At 34.8% G+C, this 24538-nt stretch overlaps 1 protein-coding gene across 3 annotated transcripts in view; it reads left to right on the top strand.

The window, feature by feature from the left end:
* CWC27 (CWC27 spliceosome associated cyclophilin) overlaps positions 1-24538 on the top strand; it is a 121133-nt gene that overhangs the window by 81179 nt on the left and 15416 nt on the right. The window contains exons 11-14 of one of the 3 annotated variants that reach the window (XM_049795374.1): positions 3109-3206; positions 17389-17498; positions 18614-18703; positions 20222-20325. In XM_049795374.1, the coding sequence (XP_049651331.1) occupies positions 3109-3206; positions 17389-17498; positions 18614-18688 (283 nt within the window). In that variant the 3' untranslated portion in view covers positions 18689-18703; positions 20222-20325. Of the gene's footprint in view, positions 1-3108; positions 3207-17388; positions 17499-18611; positions 18704-20221; positions 20326-24538 lie in introns of those variants that run through there. The other 2 variants (XM_049795373.1, XM_049795375.1) reach the window with 2 other exon arrangements.

Raw genomic sequence — 24538 nt, 5'->3', positions numbered from 1 at the left:
AAGATTAGCATTTTAAAGAATGAGCTACTCTTTTGTTTTCAAAATATGAAATTTGGGAAGGAATTTTTTTTTATTTTTTTAATGCAACATTGGCAATGCCATTTCAGGAAGAGAAGAATCATTTGCATGTTGCTTGTTTGTTTTCCATTTGTGCATTTTGGCACTTCAAAATGGTAGTAAGTAGGTAGGGGAGGAGATTACACCGGTTCTGGAAGTACCTTTCTATGTTGAGGGAGGGAGGACAGCTTCCAGGCTGCAGGAAGTGGCAAGAAGAGGAAGAAGCAGGGCACAAGAGGAGAGCCTGCATCTGGGACTGAGAGAGCAGTGAGATAAGCAGGGAGCAGGCAGAGCTATGCCTCTGTAGTGACAGAAACTTTCCAGGGACAGGAGGCAGCTGCATAATGGGCTACAAACCAACAGCATTGTTATATAAAACCTGAGTGCAAATTTACTGCATGCAAAGACCTGTGCTTCAAAGATGTAGGGGGCAGCTATAGACTGATTTGTAGTCCCTTATTTTGATTCTGCTCTACCTCATCAATTTGACATTTTCCTGTCTACAAAAAGCCAATTATTTCTAGTTCTGTTCCAGTAAATCTGACTTGAGAGGATAGCTTGGCTTTCTTATCAGCCAGTTCTTGTGGCTTCCTCTTTAACAGGCAGGCTTTTTGGATTACCTTTCTCATCAACCTAACTTGGTAAAGTGAGCCTAGAAATAAAAAACATAGGAAGTGTGGAGTCTTTAAGGAGCCAAGTGTCAAAGTCCTTTATTGACCTAGTACAGATCATAGAGGGAGTTTGAAAAAAACATTTTAGAATTAGGCTGTCTAGGAATTAGGACCTTCTGCGTTCTCTATAAAAATCTCTTTCTATTTGGAAAAAAAAAGGGAGCACGGGAGGGCTGAATAGTTTTCATTGCTAGTTCATTCTTCATTCCACAATAGCTTAAGATAACTAAGAGAAAGTGTGTCCCTCTTACAGGAAAATTTCTGATGACCTAGGCTTTGTTACTCATAAGTGCCATTTGTAACCCCCTCTTGCTGTGTTGCTGTCACTGCGTTCTGGCATTCTGAATATTTTAAACATATAACTTTTATTGACATGCATGTTATTCCTGCTGTATAGCTTCTATAAGAAAATGTTGCAGTATACTAGATTAGCTTGCTTACCATATTATCCCCAATTTATATAAAAGCAATGGAGTTACTTGGGTTAAAAATGTTTCTTTATCCTTTCCCTATGGTTTTCTTCTCAGGATAGAAAAGTAGAACTGTAGTCTTATGTAAAAGCTGTTAATCAGGCTTAGTGTAGTTTCTGCCACGCTGTTGAAAATTAAGACCTACTGCTGTAGTTGATTGTTAGAATGCCTTTACAATGGTAGTCTTTTTCTAGTGCTTTTCACAAGCTCTGTATTTGTGCATATGTACAAATGAAAATGTAATTCAGAAGAAGCCATCACCCCACAACTCCAAGTCTTCGCTTAAAAAAAGCTGTTGTGCTGTGAGTAATGTTGTTACAGATGAGAACTGAGGTACATAAAACAGCTGCAGGGAGGTGCTTGCATGCCACATTCCTGCATTATAGTAATTTCTGCTATTCATTGACTTTGATGAATACTGAATCAATCAGAACTTCTTTTTTTTTTTTAAAAAAAAAGAAGTGGGAAGTACAGATTCTAACACCAGAAATACTTGAAACAGGTATCAGTTCTTTTCTACTGGTAGCCATTAGACTGGCACAAATAGGCATGAGCTAAAATTCAAGAACTTCCATTTAAACACTCAAAAGAGCTTTTTTGCATTGAGCAAGGTCAAGCAGTGGTTGCCTGGAGACGTTGTGGTGTCTCCATCTTTCCATATTCAAAACCTGACCAGGCAATGCCCTCTGCAACCTACCCTGGCCCTGCTTTGAGCAGGGGAGCTGGACTGGCTAATCTTCAGAGCTCCCTTCGAATCTGTGATTCTATGAAGACAAATATTTCATGTGATATTGGCACAATGACTTGCACATTTTGGTTTCTTTCTAGTGTTATCACCTGATAATTTTTTTTAAATTTGTAAAATGAAATGAATTTTCATATTTAATAATTTATGCTTACATACATGTAATGCCTTTGTCATTTAACAACTACATTGCCTGTCCATCTAAGAAATCCAGGACACTAAGATTTATTACTTCGATAAATGGAATTTTATAACTGTCCTGGTTTCAGCTGGGATAGAGTTAACTGTCTTCCTAGTAGCTGGTACAGTGCTATGTTTTGAGTTCAGCATGCGAAGACTTTTGATAACACTGATGTTTTCAGTTGTTGCTCAGTAGTGTTTAGACTAAAGTCAAGGATTTTTCAGCTTCTCATGCTCAGCCAGGGCACAAGGAGTTGGCACAGGACACAACCAAGGTACCTGACCCAAACTGGCCAATGGTGTATTCCATACCATGGGACGTCCCATCCAGTATAGGAACTGGGGGGGGGTGGAGCAGGGAATCGCCGCTTGGGGTCTGGCTGGGTGTTGATCTGCGGGTGGTGAGCAATTGCCCTGCGCATCATTTGTACATTCCAATCCTTTTATTACTACTGTTGTCATTTTATTAGTGTTATCATTAGCATTATTAGTTTCTTCTCTTCTGTTCTATTAAACCGTTCTTATCTCAACCCAGGAGTTTTACTTTTTTTCCGATTTCGTGAGTGAGCGGCTGCGTGGTGCTTAGTTGCTGGCTGGGGTTAAACCACGACAATAACACATGTAATATTTATGTGGTAGTGGCTCTGTTTCAAATTCTCTTTGTGTGGTTCTCATGGTTAAATATTACAATGTTAAATTAAAAATACAAATGGGAATTCTTTGTTTTATTATTCATGTCCTTGACATTTCTAATGGGGTCTTCAAATAAGTCATCTGTTATGTTCTTTTGTCATTTCTGCTAATGAAAATATGAACTGTCTTAGCTTCTAATAGATTTTTAAGCCATGTTCCTAGCATCAGTGAGTCAGTACCTTCCCAATGTTTATATCAGAGATTTACTGCCCATTAACTTTGATTCTGTTTCTCCTGAGTGGCTTTACATTCCCAGAAGATTAAATTCTTGTAAATATTTGTCTCTTTGCAGTGAGGAGCTACGGAAAGAAGTGCGACAGCTGAAACGTGAACTGCTGGAAGCAAAGCAGAAAAAAGAAGAGCGAGCTTTAAAACCCAAAGAAAAGGAAGGTAAGAGTATGTTCTAGCAGGTGTTGTGTAGATCTCCAGATAACATTCAAGTTCTAAAGTTTTTTAGTAGTTTTGTGTTTCATGTGGATTGTTGCAATATAGATTATTTTTTTTCCAAGAAAATTATTTTTTCCTTAAGAATGGTAGTAATTTAAGGATGCCAGTATATAAATAAATTCTACAGGTACCATTCGTTCCTTCAAACAAGGTAGTATTTGTCCTTCTAAACGTTCTTTAGTTACGTCTGTGTGCTTGGGCAAGCTTCTGGATTTGAAATACCATGGCATGTGATTGAATTCTTTGGTGGGGACATACCTTTTCTGACCTTTGACTTGGAAAGTCTTCTTGATGTTCCAACTTGGGAAGGTACTTAAATGCAGATGGTTAACTTTGCACTCAAAGCTACTGACTTCAAACTTTTATGCGTCTTATGACACCAGTGAAACTCAAATTCAGAAAGTTAGTTCCATGTTTATTTTCTATAAACCTTAGCAAAATGGGATCTTCAGATGCCCGCTTCTTTGTCAGACAAATCTTATAATCTATTTCTGTCTAAATGTGCATAAACCACTGAGTTTATAATAGCATCTAAGGTGCATGGTTTAGTGCAGGTGGATGTAACACCCTTTATTAGCTGAAATGAAGAGAAAAAAAAACAAGACTGGTTTTTAAGCACTGTGGAGTTGCTAGACACATTTCTGGAGTGGATTCTTGGTCCAGTTCTCAAAATACCATGTGAAATCTGGAAGATAATATAAAATTATTCAGAAAAATTTCCAGATGACACACAATTTAGAAGAGTGGTAGAAAGTATAACATCATTTTTAGAAAAATTCGTGGACTCTCTTGAATAACAGGTGAGCTCTATCAGCAACCAGTTTGGAAAAAAAAAAAAAAAAAAAACAACCAAAAAACAGTATCTTGTACTTGTATGTGAAATCTGGCACCAAATTTTACAAAGTAGTGGCTCTGAAAAAGTTCTAGGAATTATGCTCAATCCCTGAATTAATATATCATTGGCAAGGTAATGAATGCTGTCACAGGCCATGTAAAAAAAACCTGCAAGCAGAAGTGTAGAAAAGGTAAAGAGTAGTCCTTATGTACATATATGATAAATTACATTGAATAGTAACATACATGGCAGTTGTAATACTATCACTTAAACATTATCCCTGTTCTGGTGCCAGTTAAATCAGAGGACTTATTGCAGAGTAATTTGAGTAAGTCCATCTTTACAGTGACAGTCTGAAGTAATACTTGAACAATACTCATAGATACTACTATGGTACAGTTTTGAAGGATACATTTTACTCAAGGAAAGGGAGCTTGTTGGGTTGTTGGGTTTTTTACTTTCTTTGATGTAAATAGCAGATAGGAGATAAACCTGTTGAAAATCTGTAGGTAACAGCTAATGGTGAAAATAATCTTGAATAATCTTGGTTTTCCTTTTCGTGATTACTGTCAGAACACAGGAAGGGGTCTCTTCCAGTACCTGTTGAGAAAGATACATGCAGGAAAGAACCTATTCAACAAGTTCTTGGCATATGTAACTAAAAATTCTAAAAATAAACACACTCTAAAATTTAAGACAAAATTAAAAAGATATTAAATGAGATGCAAATGGTGAAGGGCAAAATTACTAATAAAAATACAGTAACAGGAGATGAATGAGCAAGAAGAGAGTTGGTTGTCTTTGACTAAAGAGGAAATGAGCTTGAACACTTGTTGCCACTCTGTCTTTAGCATAGCAGTCAACTTTGCTCATATGGTTACATATGATCAGTGACATAGAAGGAAGGGTTCAGATACAGAATAAGCAACTAGAGACCACTTGGATAAATTAGGTGCATTAAAATCATTTGAACTTAATGGTATTCACTGAAGTATATTAGGGAGTTGGCTAAAGCAGTCTGAGAGACATTAACATTAACAAAAAGTTAACAAAATGCTATAAGAGAATTCTTTGTAATCAAAGTGGCAAGCAGGATTCCTGGGAATCTGTTTATTAGTAATCTGGAGAAAACAATGGATTACCTTTATTAAATTTGCAGACTAAAAAAATATACGGGACAGGGAAGGGGAAGATGAAAGAAAAAAAGAAAGAAAAATGCAAACTTCTGTGATAAGGTTGCATTTTCACATGCAGTTGTTTAAGTGAAGAGTTGAGTGGCTCACTCTCTTTCCACCAGTCCATGTTGGAGCTTTTACTGACGTGATTCAGTTTAAATCAGAAGAAAGGTGTTCCTTCTTTTCTTTGGTAGAATAGTTTTGTGCTGGGTTCATAGATTAAGTCAGTTCATAGAAGCTAAAAGCCAGGTCAAAGTAAACAAAATATGTTTACCTTGGGAGGTCTTGGGGAAAAATAATCATTAGACTAAGTGATTGGTATGTCTCTTGCAAATTATGAGTTGCACAAACATAAGATGTTAGGTAGCACTTAGGCATCTTAAAATCTAGGAAACATAATAAGTACAAAGCTGAGAGCAAGTCAATAGTGCCATGCTATTGAAAAAGACTAAAGTGTACTGTAAAACGTATAAAATGGGCTATTGTATACAAGACAGACTCATTTTTCTCTTCCACTTGAGCAGGTCTTCAGCCTGAATCATGTTTGGTGATTGCACTTGAAAAAAGGTACAAGGCATTTTAGGGGAGTACAGAGGAGAGCAACAAAGGTGACTGATGATCTGGAAAGCATAATATTTAAAGATTGTAACAATTGGGGCTGTTTAGTTAGAGAAAAGATGACTTTGTAAAAGGGCACATATTAATGATCATCAAGAATGTCAAAGGCTACCATGGAGAGGAAATTATCCTATATAATCCCTGTGGAGAGGACAAGAGATAATAGGCTTCTGTGGCAGCTAAAAAGATATAGGTTAAATGTCAGGGAATACTTCCTAAACATAACTATTGAAATAGATGACCTACAGAGTGGAACTTTTTAATAGCAGATTAGGCAAATACTTCCTAGAACTGATGCAGAAAAGGTTGATCCTGCCTTTTGGGAGGGATGGGCTTAGATGTTCTGTTTTTCAAGATTCTGTGAAGCACAATTTAATCAAAAGAAAGGTAAGATGTGACCTGGAAGAAGGTTTTGATGGGGAGGAGAAACTAAGCATCTTGTTAATGGTGATAGTAGTTAGGTGGAAGCATTACCAAAGGCATTGTATTTACCATCACTGTGAGTCTTTAAATCAAGCAGTTAAAATAAAGGCTTGGTTGTAGGTCTTCCAAAATAATTCAGTAAAGCAGTACTTTACATTTTGCTTTCTCTTCAAATAACTTATTCTGATTATCTTGTGAGTTATTTTGTTTGTACCCTGAAATGAGAAAATCAGTGTCCTAATGTTTCCCTTTTTTAGTAAGTGTTGCACAGAGAAACGTAATTCACTGTATGATCAAAGGAAGTAAAAAATTTTCTGGTGATAGAGAATCGACCATTACAAAATCCACACCCAAAGAATAACTGCAAAAAACTCATTAAAAGTAATTGGTGTGTGAAGGAGAGGAAACTGTTCCTATATTTAGCTAGAATGAATATGTAGTGCTTAAAGGTGATGACTGAAAGGCAAACGGGAGGTTTACTGTATAACTGGCATATAGTTTGGGTTATGAAGGATTCTGGATTAAGTATAAGAACAGCTTTAATTAAGAGATGAGTTTATGATGCCAGGCATTTATAAGTGATCAAAACACCATTGTGAAATATCAGAATTTACTCAGCATTTTCACATGGTCTTTTCATTAGACATTTAATTGAAAAATACATTAATGGTCCTCTGTCTAGCTGTGGATACATATTGATACTGGTAGCATAAAATAGCCATAAAGTTGCCATAAATACCATGTATTTTGACACCAGAACTTAGTGAGAACAATATAAAAAAATTTAAAATGTTAATCATTGAGGGAAAGCATGTCAACGAAATATGTAGGTGTGATCATATGCTCTTCTGTGAATAGCTAGTTTTGCCAAAAGGGATGGCCCTGTAGGATAACTGCAATTAGTCTTTGGGAAAAGGTTTTGTTTACAAATAAATAAAATTTGTAATCGCCCATTCCTGCTTCTAAGGGATTTCTGTTGTGCCTAATAAAATCCATATATTAATAGCTAGGTAAATAATCAAAACTTTTTTGGTTTTCTTCATCCATGCTTTAATATTTTTTTCTACCTCTAAATCCTTTTCCAGCTCTCAGTTTGGGTATTTTCTCAGAGACAGCAGCAATCAGAACAGAAAAGGGGAGAGACTCAAGCTTAAGTAAATTTTTTCAACCCGTCCTTAAAAATTCAAAAGTCAGATTGTCTTTCCTGATTTATCAGGACAACAGGTCACTTGGCAGTATTGCCAAAATTCAGACTAAGAGGGAGGAAGATTTTAAAACATAGGCTAAGTATCTTTTGCAGCATTTTACAGGTCACATTGTGTATCTCATTTGAAGTTTCATTTACTGTCGTCAGTAACTAGATTATTTAGTAAAGAAATAGATTTGTTTAGTAAATAAACTTCCTGTCTAAATTTGTTTAGTAAGGAAGCTTTCTGTCTTTACGGAATCAAGAATAACAATAGCATATTCTGTGCCTTGGGATGTTAGGTCCACATTTGTGACATATAGGCAAAACTAAGACTCTAAAAGTAATTTTTTGATTTTTTGAAGGAAAAGGAAAGTTGTTTTTCTTATTTAAAAGTAAGTGAAATGTATCAAAGTATCAGCTACACCAGAATCCACTTGATGTTCTCAAACATTAACACTTGATGAATAAGTAAAAGTAACATGCTTAAATTATTTGTAATACAAAATCAATGAGGTGATGAAACTATCTTAACATTTTCCTGTTGCCTGCCTTTGTTCCAACTTCAGCTAATGTCAAAAAGTACCAAAATGCTGGCAGCATCATCTGGCACTTGCTAAATATCTCTTCCTATAATGGTCTTTCTGATTAGTTACTATGGTTTCTATAAAGTTTGTTAATATGAAGTTTAAAATGGTCAATTTTCAGTTCTGGATTCTACCCACTGCATTTTGGAAATCATTCTCCAGATGTCCTTCACAACCCTATCAATTTGTATTCATTTGAATTGTACCAAATTTCTCATCTGTGTAGAAAGAACAAGTACTGTTGCATGATAGGTATGTTTCTGGTAAAGGATGAAAGAACTTGAAACTTCAGGAATACCTGGGGAAAGTTGAAATGTTAATAGGAATTTTAAGTAAAAGTTTACATCTGCATTAGTGTTTTACCACAGACCAGATGTGCAGTTTTGGATGAAGCCATGCTGGAAGATGCATTCCAGGAGCATATCTGATGAGCTCCAACTGGTAGTCTAAAATAGAACAGCCCCCAAAATAATAGTAAGCATATCAGGGCCTCAGCATAACAGTTTTGCTCCCGTTTCATCATGTTCTTGGGTAATGTTGAAGTAGCCAAAGTTTTCCTGTGAATTTCAGCCTTATAACTAGAGGTAACCCAAAGACACAAAAGTGATCCAGAGCTAACTGCCTACTTTTTAATAATATTTGAGTCTATTTGCACTTATGACAGCTTTTATTTTCATCGTGGTTTGTATGGAGATAAAAGCAGTTTTCTGAAGTTTCCCTTTTTTACTCTAAACAGCTACTCATATTTTTTCTTTAAAGTCTGTTGGAACATTTCAGTTCTGAAGCATCAGCTTTGAAGAAGATAGAGGTTAAAATTTAGCATATATATTAGAAACATTAAGTAGCAGCTAGTGACTGCTAACCTAATAATACTGCTGTCTTGTAGTGATGTTGGAATAGTAATTTAAGAAGCATAATTTCATTGAGCAAAGGCCTCCAAACTTTCTCAATAATATTAATTGTGAAAACACTTAGAGTTGTAAATATCTGTAAGTTTTTATAATAAACTAGCATGGTGTTGTATCTTAGACTTCACTTGTGTCTGTATAGCGTCACCTTACTGTATTGTACTTTATGGTTGCTCTATTACCAAAATTGAAACAGGACTGAGTATTTACACTGGATCTTATGACTATTGAAAGAACATTGTTAGAAAACTATGAATTTATTAATTGTCAAGAAAAAAAAGTAAATGTCATTAAATACTAGATTCTATTCCAGGAAATACTAGATTGGTGAAAGGAAGGAAAGGTGTGGAAAATGTCAAAAATAAATTGAGAGTCGTGTTGGGGTGTTAAAAAATTATTTCCTTAGTATTAAGGAAAAATAATTTCACACACAAACTCATAAAATAAAGAAACCGGGAAAGCCACAATAGTGAAAGATATTTCAGGTTTGTACTAGGAAACAAACTGAACATGAATTTACACTGTGATGTGGCTGTGATTGTGTGGTTGTTGCTACAAAGGTATTAACTGTAAAAGCACAGTTGTATTATTGCACTCGGTTCCAAGTATTGTACCACCAAAAAAGATACTGAAAAATTGGATACAAATGGACAAAACCCCCCAAACTAGCAGAAGACTAGGTGGACTAGTTTATTAGGAGATACTTGAAGGTATGTCTAATTTAGGTAAGGAGTGGGATGGAAGGGTGGAATCTTAAGTATTTAAAGATGGTGAGTGAAAGGAATGAAGGATACTTTTACTGTGAAACAGCCATTTACAACTGAAGAATAACAGAAGAGACTTTAGAAACACTTTATTTTGAAAATAATGAAATCTAACAGCAGTAAAACAGTGTTGTACCTGAGCACGTAATTTCATCCCAAAGTTAGAAACATTTATTATATCTCACTTAGTTCACTTAGTAATTTTTTGTTTATTGGCCTGAATTTTCATCAGTGCAATAGAGCTGTCAACATGCAAGACAGTCTGCTAAATGTATAACAGTTTACCTATTCCACATTGGTTTACATATAACAATTAATGTGTATGTAGCAGAAGATTTTTCCGTTGTTCTCTCTGTCCTCTTGGGGATGTGGGATGGAGAGTGAGTTGTGTCATGTGGTATCAGGTATGTCTGTGGAGATGGTGCAGACACTTGTACAGTGTCTGACTATGCTCGGAGCTGGCTGCATTAGGAAAAAATGCTAGTTCAGAGGCTATGTAGCTGACATGATTCTATGCTTGATTAATAAATACTGCATCTCAGCCAAAACATAGAAGGAGAAGATAGCAGGAGAAATTCACTGAAGACCATAGAATTGTGAGAATAAGGCTTAGGTCATACTGGACTTTTTGTAGGATCGGGGCTAATTCTGAGAGGATCCTAATGAATGGGTGGCAGCATGACACATTTATTTTACATCCACTGGCAGATCTTTATTAGTATTGGTGTCACATTTAGTATCACTACTTCAAATTGTTCATGATACATATTATGCCTACCTGATTTTTTTCTGTTTTCAGAGATTAGATTAGTTAAGGAAGATTTGGGGTTGAAAATTTAGGTGTTTACATTGTTTCAAGAGGACAGAGAATAAAACTAATTCCCTCCATACATGTTTGATTATAACCAGCCTTCCAATTTGTGAAAAAGATTGTTGACTTTGCCAGACTGCTGTCAAGACCTTACTTTAAATAAGATGTTTTTCTTCTATGTGACATTTGCTGTAGTGATGCCAGAAATTGCATCAAACACTATAATTTGAATGCTGGATTAATTCAGCATTTTGAAGAACTTAATCAATTATTTGAAAAAGATACACTTTTCAAAGTTCTATAGTGTAAACCTGTGAATATACTTCAGTAAAGTTTGCTTTAGACCAATACCATCTAGCCAGTTGTTTAACTATATGTTGGTTTTAAATAGTAGTAGTATTTAAGAAGTAGTATTATAGTTTTTCTTGTTAGAACATTTTTGTAAACTGTCTGATAATCTGTGGATGATGAAAGTTAATTGTGACACATGAGAAAACAGAAGAGCTACAAAATCCTATCTGAGCAGAGAAACCTAACTAATGTAAAAACCAACATTCAAGTCTAAGATTTCTACTGAGACGTGAAGTATTTTGTGGTATGTTTTTAATTGTAGTATGGTAATCAAATGATTGAAGTGTTTAGAAAACTCTCAAAATTTAGCAAGGATGCCAATTTAAGATTATGTTTTATTTGTGTTTTATTATTAAGTTTGAGTAATATCAGTGACACTTAAAGATTTAAGTCCTGTCTTACATGGAAAGATGCTTTTTTGAAGTCTGAGGCTTTAACAGAATTGTGCACTTTTGACAACATAATGAAAACAACAAAATCCAAATTTTGGTAGTTTAGGAATTATGCAGCATAACACATTAAGTATGAAGATGTTGCAGTATATACAGCATAGCTACATTATTGTATCGAAGTATGTATCTTGAGTGTGTCACTTTTGCAAACCTTTATGTTTTCTTCCACTATTTAATTTTTTTTCCTCATTTAATTTCATAAAATAATACCCAGCATCCCTATTCAGTCTCTTCCCTGCTAAAGTGAATGCTTTTTCCTCTTGTCTCTCTGTCTGCAAAAGAAAAGAGGACAAAATCCTCACTGTAAGCCAGTTTTTATTTTAGTAGTAATGTTAAGTATGTGCTCAAAATCAACTGACATTAGAAAATTAACCACATTTTAGACTGGGACTATGTGCCTAAAAGCTACCACAGTTCAGTGGGCTCTGATCTTTCAAAGAAATGTTTTGAAGCTGTAGGAATTACTTCTAAGATTTTATTATTTGAGTTGGCTAAATGAACTACTAAGTTTGCTCTAGAACTGTTGGTTTTTTCACCGTAGCACAGTAATCAGTCCAACCCTTGAAGCTCATTCTATAAGCAAATCTATTTAGTTATTCACAGTTGCTAAATATTTCCTGACTCTTACCTAAGTTGGAAGCAAACAGTAGCTCTTCAGGAACTTAGGCAGGCCAGAGCTATAGTAACAGTAACTGAATAGTAGCTAGAGGTGCAAAGAAAACCACAACTAGAAGTAGTCCTAAACAAAAATATACTGGAGAGTGTTATAAATTCTTTCAGGCATAACATTATTTCATATTGTGTTTTCTGGTATATTCATTTTTATACTACTTTACAGTAAGTTAATGTTTTTATTTTCATAGACATAATATTTAATGCTGGAAGAAAAGTTTTTTCCTGGTTTCTGGAAGAAGTGTGTTACCTGTTACTCCTTATTGTAGGAGGTGGCTTTATGTTCTCCATCTGTCACTTCTGACAGGAATTCTATTTTAATTCATAAAATATTAAGGCATATCAGAATTTCTTTTGTAATTCATAAGGGTTTGGTTTGGTTTGGAACAAAAATAGTTTTTCTTGTCAAGATTTGAATCTCATTAAGGTTTTTAAAACCAGTACTGCATATCTCCATAATTCCAGAAGAATGCAATATAAACTGAATATTGATGAATAGCTGAAAGTGGAATGTACCACACAAATACAGTAATGTGTTTTAGGCCTCTTATTTTAATGCAGAAAAACAGTCAGTCATTACTTCTTTCATTTTAGACAAGGAGTTGTCCAGGGTTATTCAGTTTTTTGTTTTTCCCTTTGATATTTAGTCTAGCTATATCATGCATTTCTTGAAATTTCTGTCCAATACTATCAAATGAGATGTGTCATCTGAGTTGCTAAAGAATGCATTTGAGATACTGACAGAAGTTAACAGCTCCACCACACTTAAGACATATACAAACCCTGCTAAGTAAACCAGGGTGCCTTTTCATACAGATTTCTTTGTGTACTCTTCTTGTTATCTTACCATGGTTCTGCATGAACTCATGATTATATATGCAAAGTGTGTTACAAGAGTTAATGGGATTACTTTTGTGAAGTTGAGCGTATCAGGAATGTTTTGTAATGTAAGATACTTAAGTCTATTTCTGTAAAAATCTTCATGCTAGCTATGCCTCATCAAAGAAAAAACACAAACTAAAATTCTTTCATAGATCCTTGTCAGCACTGTAGGCTCTTAATTTTTTATGGTGACATTAAACCTTCAGAAAGAGCATGTATTTTTCTCTGTCACAATACGTATTGTTTCTACTCTTCTGAAGATTAGTGTATTTCTGGTAATACTTTCAGCAAGCCAAACTGCTTCTTTTTCTGACAGATGTTTTATGTGCTGCTTCACTATCTCTTCCTTAAAACAGAAACAAAATCTCTACATTTTATACAGATTCTACCTCCTTTATCACAAGGACAGTCATTCTTACCAGGTTTGTCAAGACTGATACAAATAACAAAATGATTGAATAGCAAAGTTCATACTGTGGAAAATTCTATGCATACTGTCAGAAATACATTTGTCTCAAATTGTACCTTACCTGTGCCACAACTGGTGTACATGCTAAGCCAAAGTTAGCCCACCTGCAATGACAGAAATGAAGCCCAGTGTTTAAGGCCAATGTGATGTAAGCATAAGCAGTGGTTGTACTTTTCTGATGTACCACAGTCAGCAGGCCTAAAACTCCTACTTCTTGCTTTTCATAAAGTAGAAGATAAAATTCAGTTGCAGTTTCCAAAATAGAGAATGTCTGATGCAACTTTTGTTGAGTGTTTATTATGCTATTAAGTTTACCAGGTGCTATAGGATTTGAGCTTAAAACTATCAAGCTTTCTCTTCTGCTCCACGTCCTATTTAGGGATTGATCCAAACCCATCTAGATTGCCATTCAGTTCAGTTCAACACTCTTGGATCAAGTTCTCATGTCTTTGTTATACTTCTGCAATTTTGTCATTAAAAACTGACATCATTTGAACTGTTCCTAATTTAAGTGTGAGCAAAATAAACCCTTCTGTATTTTTTTTAAATCAATCTCTTCCTTTCTGGTTTAAAGACTTCTGAATCTCCTCTTTAGTTTCAGGCTATCTGTGGAAACCATGTCCCAACCCCAGTTTTAGGTTATATTACACCATCAGGTTGGTATCTGTTACTCCTTAAAGGAATGTTTCAGGATAGAAGAATCTATCTGAAAGAAAATAAGTTACTTAAATGCTAAAGTTTTTGTCATGGTAAGATGAAGGATCTCTTGGCAGTAACTCAAACTAGCTGAGGTAAGTAGCAATGTACTTAAAAATGCTGTTAAAAGTAGAATGAAGTGTATTTTCAGTAAGGAAGGTTGTCTTTTTCTTTTTTTTTTTTTTTTTTCTGCCTCACCTTCCTTACTGACAGAATGTACACAGCAACTTGTTCAAACTAAGGAAAAAAATCTTTCTTTGCCTGATGCTATTTACAGTTTGTGATGAGATGCTTCTAGGGCACAAGTGTACAAGATCCCTGTAACTTAAACTAGTATCTTCTGCATCCTGCAATATTTAAATAAGGTATTTAATTGTTATTTCACTGCTGTGCATCCGTGTATTGTTTCGTTCATTTTTGTCTGAGTATATCATCTTAGATTAAGGAGTTTGGAGCTTAAATATTTTAATACCAGTGTAATGATCCTTATACTTTTGCTGGATCAGTAAGCTGGACATAAGTTTGCCAAGCTTGATGTGAAGGTCAAGTCCATCATACAGTGCTGTGGCTCCTCTTTTTTGCAACTCTATTGCAAAAGATTTGGAGGAGCTCTGGGATGCTGACTGGGAGATATGAAGTAGTAGCCAGCAATCTGTTTTTACATTTTAAAAGGTTTTTTACATTTTAAAAGGGTTCTTCCCAGTGACAAATCTCTCTTCCAGATGTTTTCTTTTGCTTGCTAATTACCTCAGTTTATTCATGCAGACATGAAATAATTTTATCAAAGAAATGCTACTTATCAAAACTGAGTATTTTATTTATATTAAGAAATAGACACTGTTTGTGGTTTTTAAATTATCTCTGGGAGTTTTCAGAAGTTTTAAAATGTGTTAGAAACCCATTGATTTAGGGGGTCTTGAAAATCCTTCCTGTTGTATTACTTGCTTTTAATGTGGAGTAATAGGTTGTAAGACCTCATGGAGAAATACAAGCATGTCTTTAAGTCATTTTAATGAAAGGTGCAGAAATATGATGCATACAAGTCCATAACTGTTTTGGTTGACTCACTCTGAAGTTAGTTCAGGTGGATCTGATTATCTTTTGTCTGGCTTATGAAAAGGATTTCCTAGGAGGGAGAGAGAATGAAGTTGAGGATTAGAAAAAATCTGACAAGCAAAGACCCAAGAAAAGAGTAATCTCAAGAGAAGTCTTAAACCGAAACTTAAATTATTTGTGTTAAAAGTGACAACTATATGAGTGTGCTAAAAATACACAAACACATAACTGCAGGGGAATTTAACCTATTTGTATGAGAATTATATTCGAGCTGCACTAGATTAAAATCTTAGTCAAAAGACATGTATGACTAAGGATCACATCTTATTTAAATTCAGCATGTGTATATCAAATTTTGGATCACAGGTCTAAATGTTTATGGCCAGCTTGAGACTGGCATTTTTGTAAGTTTTCACAAACACTCTTCTCAGTTCTTTTGCTTGTCATAGTGTAGATTTATACTTATCACTGGGCAAATGGGCTTCATTTCAAAGCGCCCCTTTAGGTAAATGTCACCTGAAAGGTTGTTTTCTGTAAGAAAGCAGGTGGTTTTGTAGTTCAAGTTTTTCATCTAGAGGCTAAATGTTAGTAAAACAAGGCAGTATGTTGTTTCTGCAGTCAACAAGTTTGACTGGATACATTCTTTTATGCAATAACTAGTGTTTGGTCTTCACAAGGGGTTAGTCTTGAATTAAGAATGGGTTTTTTATTAGTAGAATAGACTGAGATAATAGGGAGAAAGTTGGAGCTGAGCTATTATGATTTGTAGTTTTACACTGTACTTTATTATTCTCTTAAGTTCATCTGATATTATGGTGCATGAGATTTTATGGCAGGTTTGATTTCATTCATTCAGCTGTTTTATCATCCCTAAATGACTGTGTATATGCATTTATCTTTTTTGGTCATTCTAGAAGATGGCTTTTCTCTTTCTTTATCTTTTCACTTTCTCTCATCTTTATCTGTAATCCTCTGTTCTTCATTATATCCAACATGTCAACTAGAAAACAGGAAAAAACCAGCTCTAAGCGGTATTATGTATGTTTGTTTTTCCTGATATTCTTGAAATACATACATGCAACATATAAATTAGGATAAAAGGAAATAAGAGATTTTATTTGTAGAAACATGTAAACAAATATTTTATATGTAGATATACCATTAGAAATGTATTTCCTCTTACTATGATGTGCTATGTTTATAAACTTTATAGCAAACTTTAGGTGAGAGAGAAATTTAGTATGGAATCAGAAATTTTCTCAATATAGCTGTCAGCTGTCATCTAAAAAAACCCTGAGGTTTGATTTAGATTTACAGTTCATCAGGCTGTATATCCTGAAATTTGTTGAAACAATTTCCTCCCTAAGTATTTTCTGTTCATCATTTGCAATGAACATCTGGAGGTTTCATTCTTCTGTTCCTTATCAGGAATAACAATACTGTAAACATGTGTAGATAAATTTCAAGTATATTAAATCAATATGTGAAATGTCTTAATGTTGTTCAAGAGGAAGAAAATTTGAAAGGATGGTGTTGGTCAATTTTCAAATTGAGTTTTTGTCCTGCTAAATTATTCATTTGTCATGGCAGTGGATATTCTGCAGAGAAGAAGCTGTTAAAAAAAGACAAAGGAGAGTAGCTGTTGACTAGTCCAGATATTACTTTGTTACTACAGAGTTTTCTTCCTGATTGACAAGATGGACTCTGCTTAAAGTAAAAATGTTATGGGGGTTTTCCCCTATTGCAAGATCAAGGATTTGATTTGTGGCTACTTCAGCCTACAAAAGGAAAACTGTGAATTTGTCTACAGGCAATATTTGTCTATATTTGTCTACCTGTAACAAATAGTCACAGAATATTAATACACATAACAGTTCAGCTGCTCCAAGAAAGACCTTCAGAAATGAAGGTAAACTTGTTAAAGGAATTTCAACAGTTTTCGTTTCTCATCTTAATATCAAAGTTTTAATTTCTGTACCCTGCTATCCCCTTTCCCTTCCCCTTGGTAGTAAGATAAGATTGAAACAAAAGATTTTGGACTCATCGTCTGCCCAGTGCAGTGTTGTGTTTTTCATTTCAGCAAGTAGCAAATCATTCTACTTGCTGAGAAAGCAATATAGCTGAAACATTTTATGGAAGTGTTTTGCTTGGTATTTCAGAAGTCACAAATTATCTCCAAAATGATACTAAATCATAAAACCAAGTTTAATTTCTTTAACCAAATATATTTCCTTACTCAGAGGAGGAACCTGCTCCAAACAGTGTTGTTGAAGAATACCTGCAGGAGAAGAGAAAATATGAAGACAAGCGGAAGCAGCAGCCAAAGAAGGGGGTTTCTCGCGAAGATCAGGTAATAGTTTGACAACCTGGGGAAGAAAATTCCAGAGAAAGTTCTGAAAGTGTTTCTGTCTTCATTTGTGTAAAAAAAAAAAAAAGTTTTAAAGTCCATTATGTTTCATTTTCCATTAAAAGAATCTTACTATTTTTAAAAATAAATACGTACTATTTGATCCCCTATTTTGATTACCCAGGTAGACAGGTAAGTGAAGTTCAATGTGTATTTGAAAGTGCTATCAGTTTAGTCACTAAAATCTTCCATAACAAAATGCTATCCACAAAGAGGTATCCTTGATTACTTTTACAAGAGTTTGCATTTCTATACAGTGCTTTCCTTGGCTCTGCAGCTTGCCCTAAGATAACATTGGGACAGAAGTTTGCATACTTGGTATCTGTCCAAGCTGGGTTTTTTAACATTTTAAATTATGTTTTAAAGAGATTAAATTCATCTATACCTTTTGATGTTGTGAAATGAACAGAAACAGTTTTTAACTGTACTGTAAAAAGAAAATCCTTTTTAAATATAATGAAAAGTACTTCTCAAAAGTTAGGACATATGTGGACTTCAGTATGCAAATATGAGCAAAGTAAAATTTGACATAAATATTTGTTTTATTCTAAAATAGGAAAGTTTGAAACTGTGAAGTATATGAAACTGCCTGTTAGATGTAAAATACCATTAATTTAAAAGCTGTGCAGTATATCAAATGCATTGGTTTATAAGTGCATGTCAATTCACCTACAAAGATGTTCGTATTCAACTGTTGAAGCTAGAAGAGATTGGAAACTTGAAGCTTAGTAATTTCAAAGCAGTGGTTGGCAAACCTTTATACATGCAGCAAGCTGATTTAGCTGTAAACTAAGAAGTTTATGGAAACTTTGTACATTCAAAAGCCCATTAACTTCGAACCAAAGAATACTAAAGCTCTGTTGGTGATGTGGGTCAAGGGACTTAAAACCACTTCTAATGAATTTATATCAGCCCTGTCCTGGGCATCATAAGAATACAAGGTGAGATGACAGGGATGTATATTTTAGTAGATCTCAATTTTTATTTATGTAACCCTGCTCGGAACTATTCAAAAGTAATTAATCAAATTCTTTGTAATCCATTTCACTTGCGGAGAGCCTTCTCTAGCCTTGCATCCCTCCTACCTGGTCCTACAGCACAATACCATTTTCCATCCTCTGTACAAGAGTTAAAGAAGAGGGGGAAAGGTATGTGTCTCCTTACAATACTAGATGTTGGAAGTCCTAACCTTATAATTCTACAAGGGTCAATTTATAAAGTTATTCAATCCACAGTATGGCATCTAATCACTCACAGCAAAAATGCCTACTAAAATATTTGGAAATTATTTCTGTCACCAGTTCTATTCTATTCACAGGAATGCTGGAAGCAGACAAAATCAGACAAGACACAAGGGTTTGTTTGGTCACAATTTCATGTAAAAAGAGTTAGTTTGTTTTCTTCTGATGGCTAGGCAGAGATTTGCTGTCTCAGATGTTGTTAGTATGGGGTTTGTTTGCAATAGTATGGAAAGCTATAGAAGTTGAATGATTTGCAGGCCCAAATATCTTTGAAATTTTCCTCCCTCCCATCTTAAACGAAGATTAAAAGAAAATAAGGAAAATAAATGCAAAAAAACCCTCCAAAACCTGCCTTTGGCAGTACTAAAATATGTTTTTGAAAGAATTTGAAAGCCAGGAAACTCCTAAAGTTAGGATTGCTCCCAGAAGGAAATCTGATTCCAGTGAACACTTCTGGTATTTCCTATTTCTGTTTTCTATTCTTGTTTAGTTTTTATTCTTTTAAATTTGGAAAACTTAACCAAACAAAACTAAACAGCCATACAGAGGTGTTTTACAACATAGGTGGCCAACCTATCACCTACAGATCAAATGTAGCCTGCCACGTAAATTCAGTCAAGCGCTTATTCCCTGATGCTTTCCTTTCCAAGAATGTCTCAAATGTCAGCAAAAAATAAGCTGTGGGCTGTGCAAATTATTCTTATGGTCTGCCCTTTTTTTGAAGAGCCCATCACAAGGCTCAGGCATATAATTCTTGTATAATCAAAATCTCATTCCAGGTGATCAGAAACAAGACCTGTGGTAAGATCTTCAGGTGTCACCTGAGTTTTTGTGACTTCGTTGTAGCTGAAAGACTGGGCAATGTCCGCTGGAGAAAAAAAATACCAAATATAAATCAGTATGAGCTTAATGTATGCAGCATAAGAACCTCTATCTGTAGAATTAGTTAAGGTGGTTTACTGAAAAGCTTTGAATTCTTTTCAATGTCAGTACATAATTTAAAAGATCAGCATATAAATATCAATCAAACTGGGTTTTCAAAGCTTGAATGTTCTGTAATTTATACAATGGTTTGCTTTACAAGAAGAAAATAACGGGTTCAAACAGTAAAATTCATTGTCAGTAGTCAGCGTTGTTTAATCAGCTATTTTATTCTGGAAGTCGCCACAAGTTTTTGTTCCTTAAATATGCATTTTGTTTTCACTAGACAGGCAGACAAGTGCGCTCCCACACTTGTCACACCTGCAGGGTGCTGTCCCTGCTTGCTCTTGCTGCCTCAACATTGCTGGCTTGCTCTCACTTTTTCTCTCAATGGGCACTCTTCAATGCATTCTCGCGTCCTCGTGCCCCCTGCCCTGGCCTCTAGCTCTCTCGCTTGCCTGTCTATAGTGTTTCACTTTTCTAAAACCATGTATTTAATTTCAGACACTGGCACTGTTGGATCGATTTAAATCAAAGTTAACCCAGGCAATTGAAGAAACTCCTGAAAATGAAGTTTCTGAACCTGAAGTAGATAATGACGAAGGATGGTGAGTTTTTGGATTTGGATTTCTCTGTTTACTGCCGGAAATCCTACTGCACTAATATAGCCTCACTGCTAAGCATATATTTAAGGAGTAGCAGAAACACCAAATGTAAAGACAGCTGCTGCAGCAGGCAGGAGTCAGCTAAAATGCACTGGTTTAGCTCTCTGGAAAATAAGGAGGGAGAACAGAAGACATTTTGCTCTGTATAGTTATAAGGCCTACTAAAACTCTGAGTTGGGGGGTGGTAAGTATTTTAAAGACTGATAGATGAAATGAAGATAGACTGATAGACTCATCTGAAGTGTAGGGTGACCCCAAAGAAGTGGGATAGCAATAGAGTTGGTAAAGCACTGCGGAAGTTATGACCTCAACACCTCCCAGTCAAGGAAGCAACTTGTGCTGTGTTGTCTCATGTTCATCTTCCATCCAAAGAACCCACCTTAGGTAGGGAAAGGCAATAAAAATCAATATGGTTTGAAGTGTGATCGTGAAGTCTCAGACTGCAGGCTGTTAGATGATAATAAAAATACCTGCATAAAATTTCAAGAAAAAAAGAAAAAAAAAACATATAAAAAATGTTTTGTAAGGACAGATCAACTTTTTTTATAAGGCAAGCAATAGTCCTGGTCTAATAAAATAGACTGTCTCTGCTTATAACTTTTTCCTTAGTTGTATGCATAAGCCATCACAGCTACAGCAAAACTGCCACTAAAATAGAAGTTTTAACAAAGTTCTTGGCAAGTGTTTTAAGACAACTAATATTTCTGTATCTCAGATAACTTAAAATTATTAAGTGGAAGTGTGTCAGGTGTACCCTTATGATCTTCCTAAAGACTCCCTTCTTGGGAGAGGGAAACCAATAGGATACCTACCTGCCCCAAAATCTCCAATTTCTTACTATTTCTCCAAAATTCTTACTAGCACCAGTAACTAGACCTGAAAAGAATTGAATTACAATAAGGAGAAAAACTAAAATGTACAAACATGTACATTAGACACCCTTTTAAAATAGAAAATAAATGATGTAACTAAAAGTCATTAAAGCATCTTGCATCTGTTTTGAGAGGACTCATACAAAACTGTAAGATAACCATGTTAATGAGGTAGTTTTTCTCAGATGAGAAGACAGTTAGCATTGGTAGGAAATGCAGACTGTCTAAATAACTTAGTTATTTTTACTGTCATTCTACAAATGAAAAAGATGTGCACACTGAAGTAAGAAAAGACACCATAAAAAAGACTTGAGGGAAGATTATATATGGAAGAAAAAATGGGGTTCACAGCTTAACTCACTTTTTTTTTTTCCACATGTTGATAAATGAAATTCTTCAACTATCTGTAAGTTACACATCAAGTTACAGTAAGCGATATTATAAAAATGGGGGGGTTTATATATTTAATCAGAAGATCTTAAGACTATTTGAAGATACATTCCATCAAAATAAAAAAATCATAGGTCATGAAAGGTAAGCTGAATTGCAAATTCTGAGACCAGTTGTGTTGATGAGACTAAAATTTTAGATCACTCTTAGTAACTTTTCCTTTCTTGTTTGTATCACATACATAATGAATGCATATATTTTAATTTAGTAAGATAAAGCTACACAGCTTGTGCAACTTTACCATCACACCTTCTTGCTTTTCACTGAATCAAACTGAGACCTCACAAGGGAAATTCTAGGATTTGCAGAACATTTCAGACACATGTACTGCCAGAAAGAGTAACACTAGTAGTATAGCACTTAGTGTAGAACTCTTGCAGTTTATAAAACAACATTTTTACATAAGTAAAGTGTAATGAATGCATTTATTTTTTCAGTGTTCCTTTGTGGGCGTTAGTGTAGTCTGCTTTCATCTTAACAGATATCTTGGCATTTTCATTGCTGAAAATGAGCTTAAGTGTTACTAAGTAGGCTATTAAAAATCCTGTGATTCTTTCAAAATAATAACAATTCAAACATTTGGCTTTTTATTTGATTGATTATATTCTTTACTTAAAATATTATTTTCAGGGAAGAACTGAGCATTTCTCATAGCTTTAGAATCTAATCAAACCCTTTCTATCTCTGTTTCTCCCTGGCTCTCATTATTTATTGATTGATTGATTATACCTAAGAAGACCAGAACATGGTATTTTAAAATATAAATGTAGGTTGGGTTTTTGAAGTGTAAGTTTTCTTTCTACTTCTAAAGTTAATTCCATTATCTGGAAATACAGCCTTGCTTTCTTTGCTTATATTCTTTGGCCATTTTAACAGATAAATCAAAACGCAAGCATCTTTGGATTATTGTTTTTGAAGCAATAAAGAGAATAATTTCCTAAATCTTCCCCCTTTCAGGATAAGTCTCATTACTTACTTGCTATTATTTTAAGTTTTCTTTTGCCACCATCGATTTGGTTGCTTCTTCAAACCACTCAGTCTTCCTTCATTATATCTTTTCCTATCTCAGGCTCTTTGAGGATGAGGGATAACATACAGCATAAATTTTGAGTTCCTTCTGAGCTACCAATGTGCTTCTAAGTTCTCCAAGAATTTTAGAATAGAAGTCCAACTGCCTGACCAGTTCAGGGCTGGCCAAGTTAAGGCATGTTGTTAGGGGTGGTGTCCAAATGCCTCTTAAACACTGACAGGCTTGGGGCATTGACCACCTCTCTAGAAAGCCTGTTCAGTGTTTTACCACCCTCTCAGTGAAGAAATGCTTCCTAATGTCCAGGCTAAACCTCCCTTATGCAGCCTTTCCATGAACCTGAAGGACTGGTCTTCATGTCTGATATTTTCTTGTCACAGTAATATAATCAGTCTTTTAAAGACTGATCTGATCTCTATCTTTCCTATTCCTTTCTGAGTAACTACTGACATCTAATTGTTGATAATTCTTTTCTCTCCAAGTAATTCATACTGCAAGGAGTGTTGCAATTTCAGATTATGAAGTTGTATTTTTGTTCAGAAAATAATATTGCATTCAGAATTGCACTAAAATGAAGACTTAGAATAATATGAAACTATATAATAGACTAACCATTAACATCATATTATTAATTTTGCAGTGCAGTAAATGTGCATGTTAACTTTACAGACAGACGAGACAGCCTATTTTCAAAGAATTTACTTTGAAGCTAAATAAATTGTAAAATGTGCCTGTTACACAAGTTGGCTAAAACATGTACAACATTAACAAAGCAATGAAGTCTTCTAAAAGCTATTAAAGATTGTTAGAATCACTTAGAAAGTTAAATTTCATATTTTGGGATAAAAGTTTATGTTTTCAGTGTCTTTGTTGCACTGGAGTATTTGAGATAACTATAGTGACTTTACATTTTAAAATTCTTTCTTAATTCCAATCTATTCCTCAAAAGACAGTAATTCTACTTTATTTGATTTTTATTAAATATAATTAATGTATTGTATGTGCATGCTTGATATGCACAAATTATCTGATTCCTCCAGGACATTTTTTAGGTCATGGTTGTTGTTTTTATGGGAAGTGAAAGCCTGCCAGTATGCTTTGCTCTACTGTCAGGGTCTGTTATCTGAGGTAAAAATGATTGCCTCTAAGACATTTTTATGTGTCCACATGAGTGGCCACACATTGAGGTATAATTTTCATTTTCTGTCAAGATAGAAACCATTACCAATTTGTTATGTTTTCTTTTATTTGGCAAACTTCTCTCTGCATATTTGGCTGAGCTGCTGTATTGGCATGGAGCACAGCAGACGTTTGGGCACTTTTCAGCAGCATTCTACTTTTTATGCAAGAAAAAAAGAAGAAATATGACTCTATTGTAAACAGTGTGTATGGTGTTTGATAATTATTACCAGATTTTACTGTCTAAGAAGGCATCCGAGGAAGTGTTGTGAAGAGAGCTGAAGAGAAATGCATATTACTAAGTTTCAACATGAAATACCAGAATCTTTGCTGAGACATTCTTTTGCAAACTCTACTGCTATGTGAAAACTATTATATATATATATATCTGTCTGCAGCAATCATAATCCAATCTCCTCTACAGAATTCAAAAGTATCAAAATAAACATGGTATGTACTACCAGAAAGGCTACTCATAACAATAAAAATGGCTGCAAACAAGTAGATGGACACATTTTTACAGCATCTGGGTACCTGAGGAAGACATGCTTGATCCTAGTTCTTCCAGGCACAAGCATTATTGTCCCTATGATTCCATATTGAGAACTATTGCTTCTGCTTTTCTTTT

This window comes from Accipiter gentilis, chromosome Z (assembly GCF_929443795.1).
Source record: "Accipiter gentilis chromosome Z, bAccGen1.1, whole genome shotgun sequence".
In the NCBI taxonomy this organism is placed as follows: domain Eukaryota; kingdom Metazoa; phylum Chordata; class Aves; order Accipitriformes; family Accipitridae; genus Astur; species Astur gentilis.
Note: the sequence above shows the minus strand (reverse complement) of the source record. Positions and strands in the feature narration are given on the sequence as shown.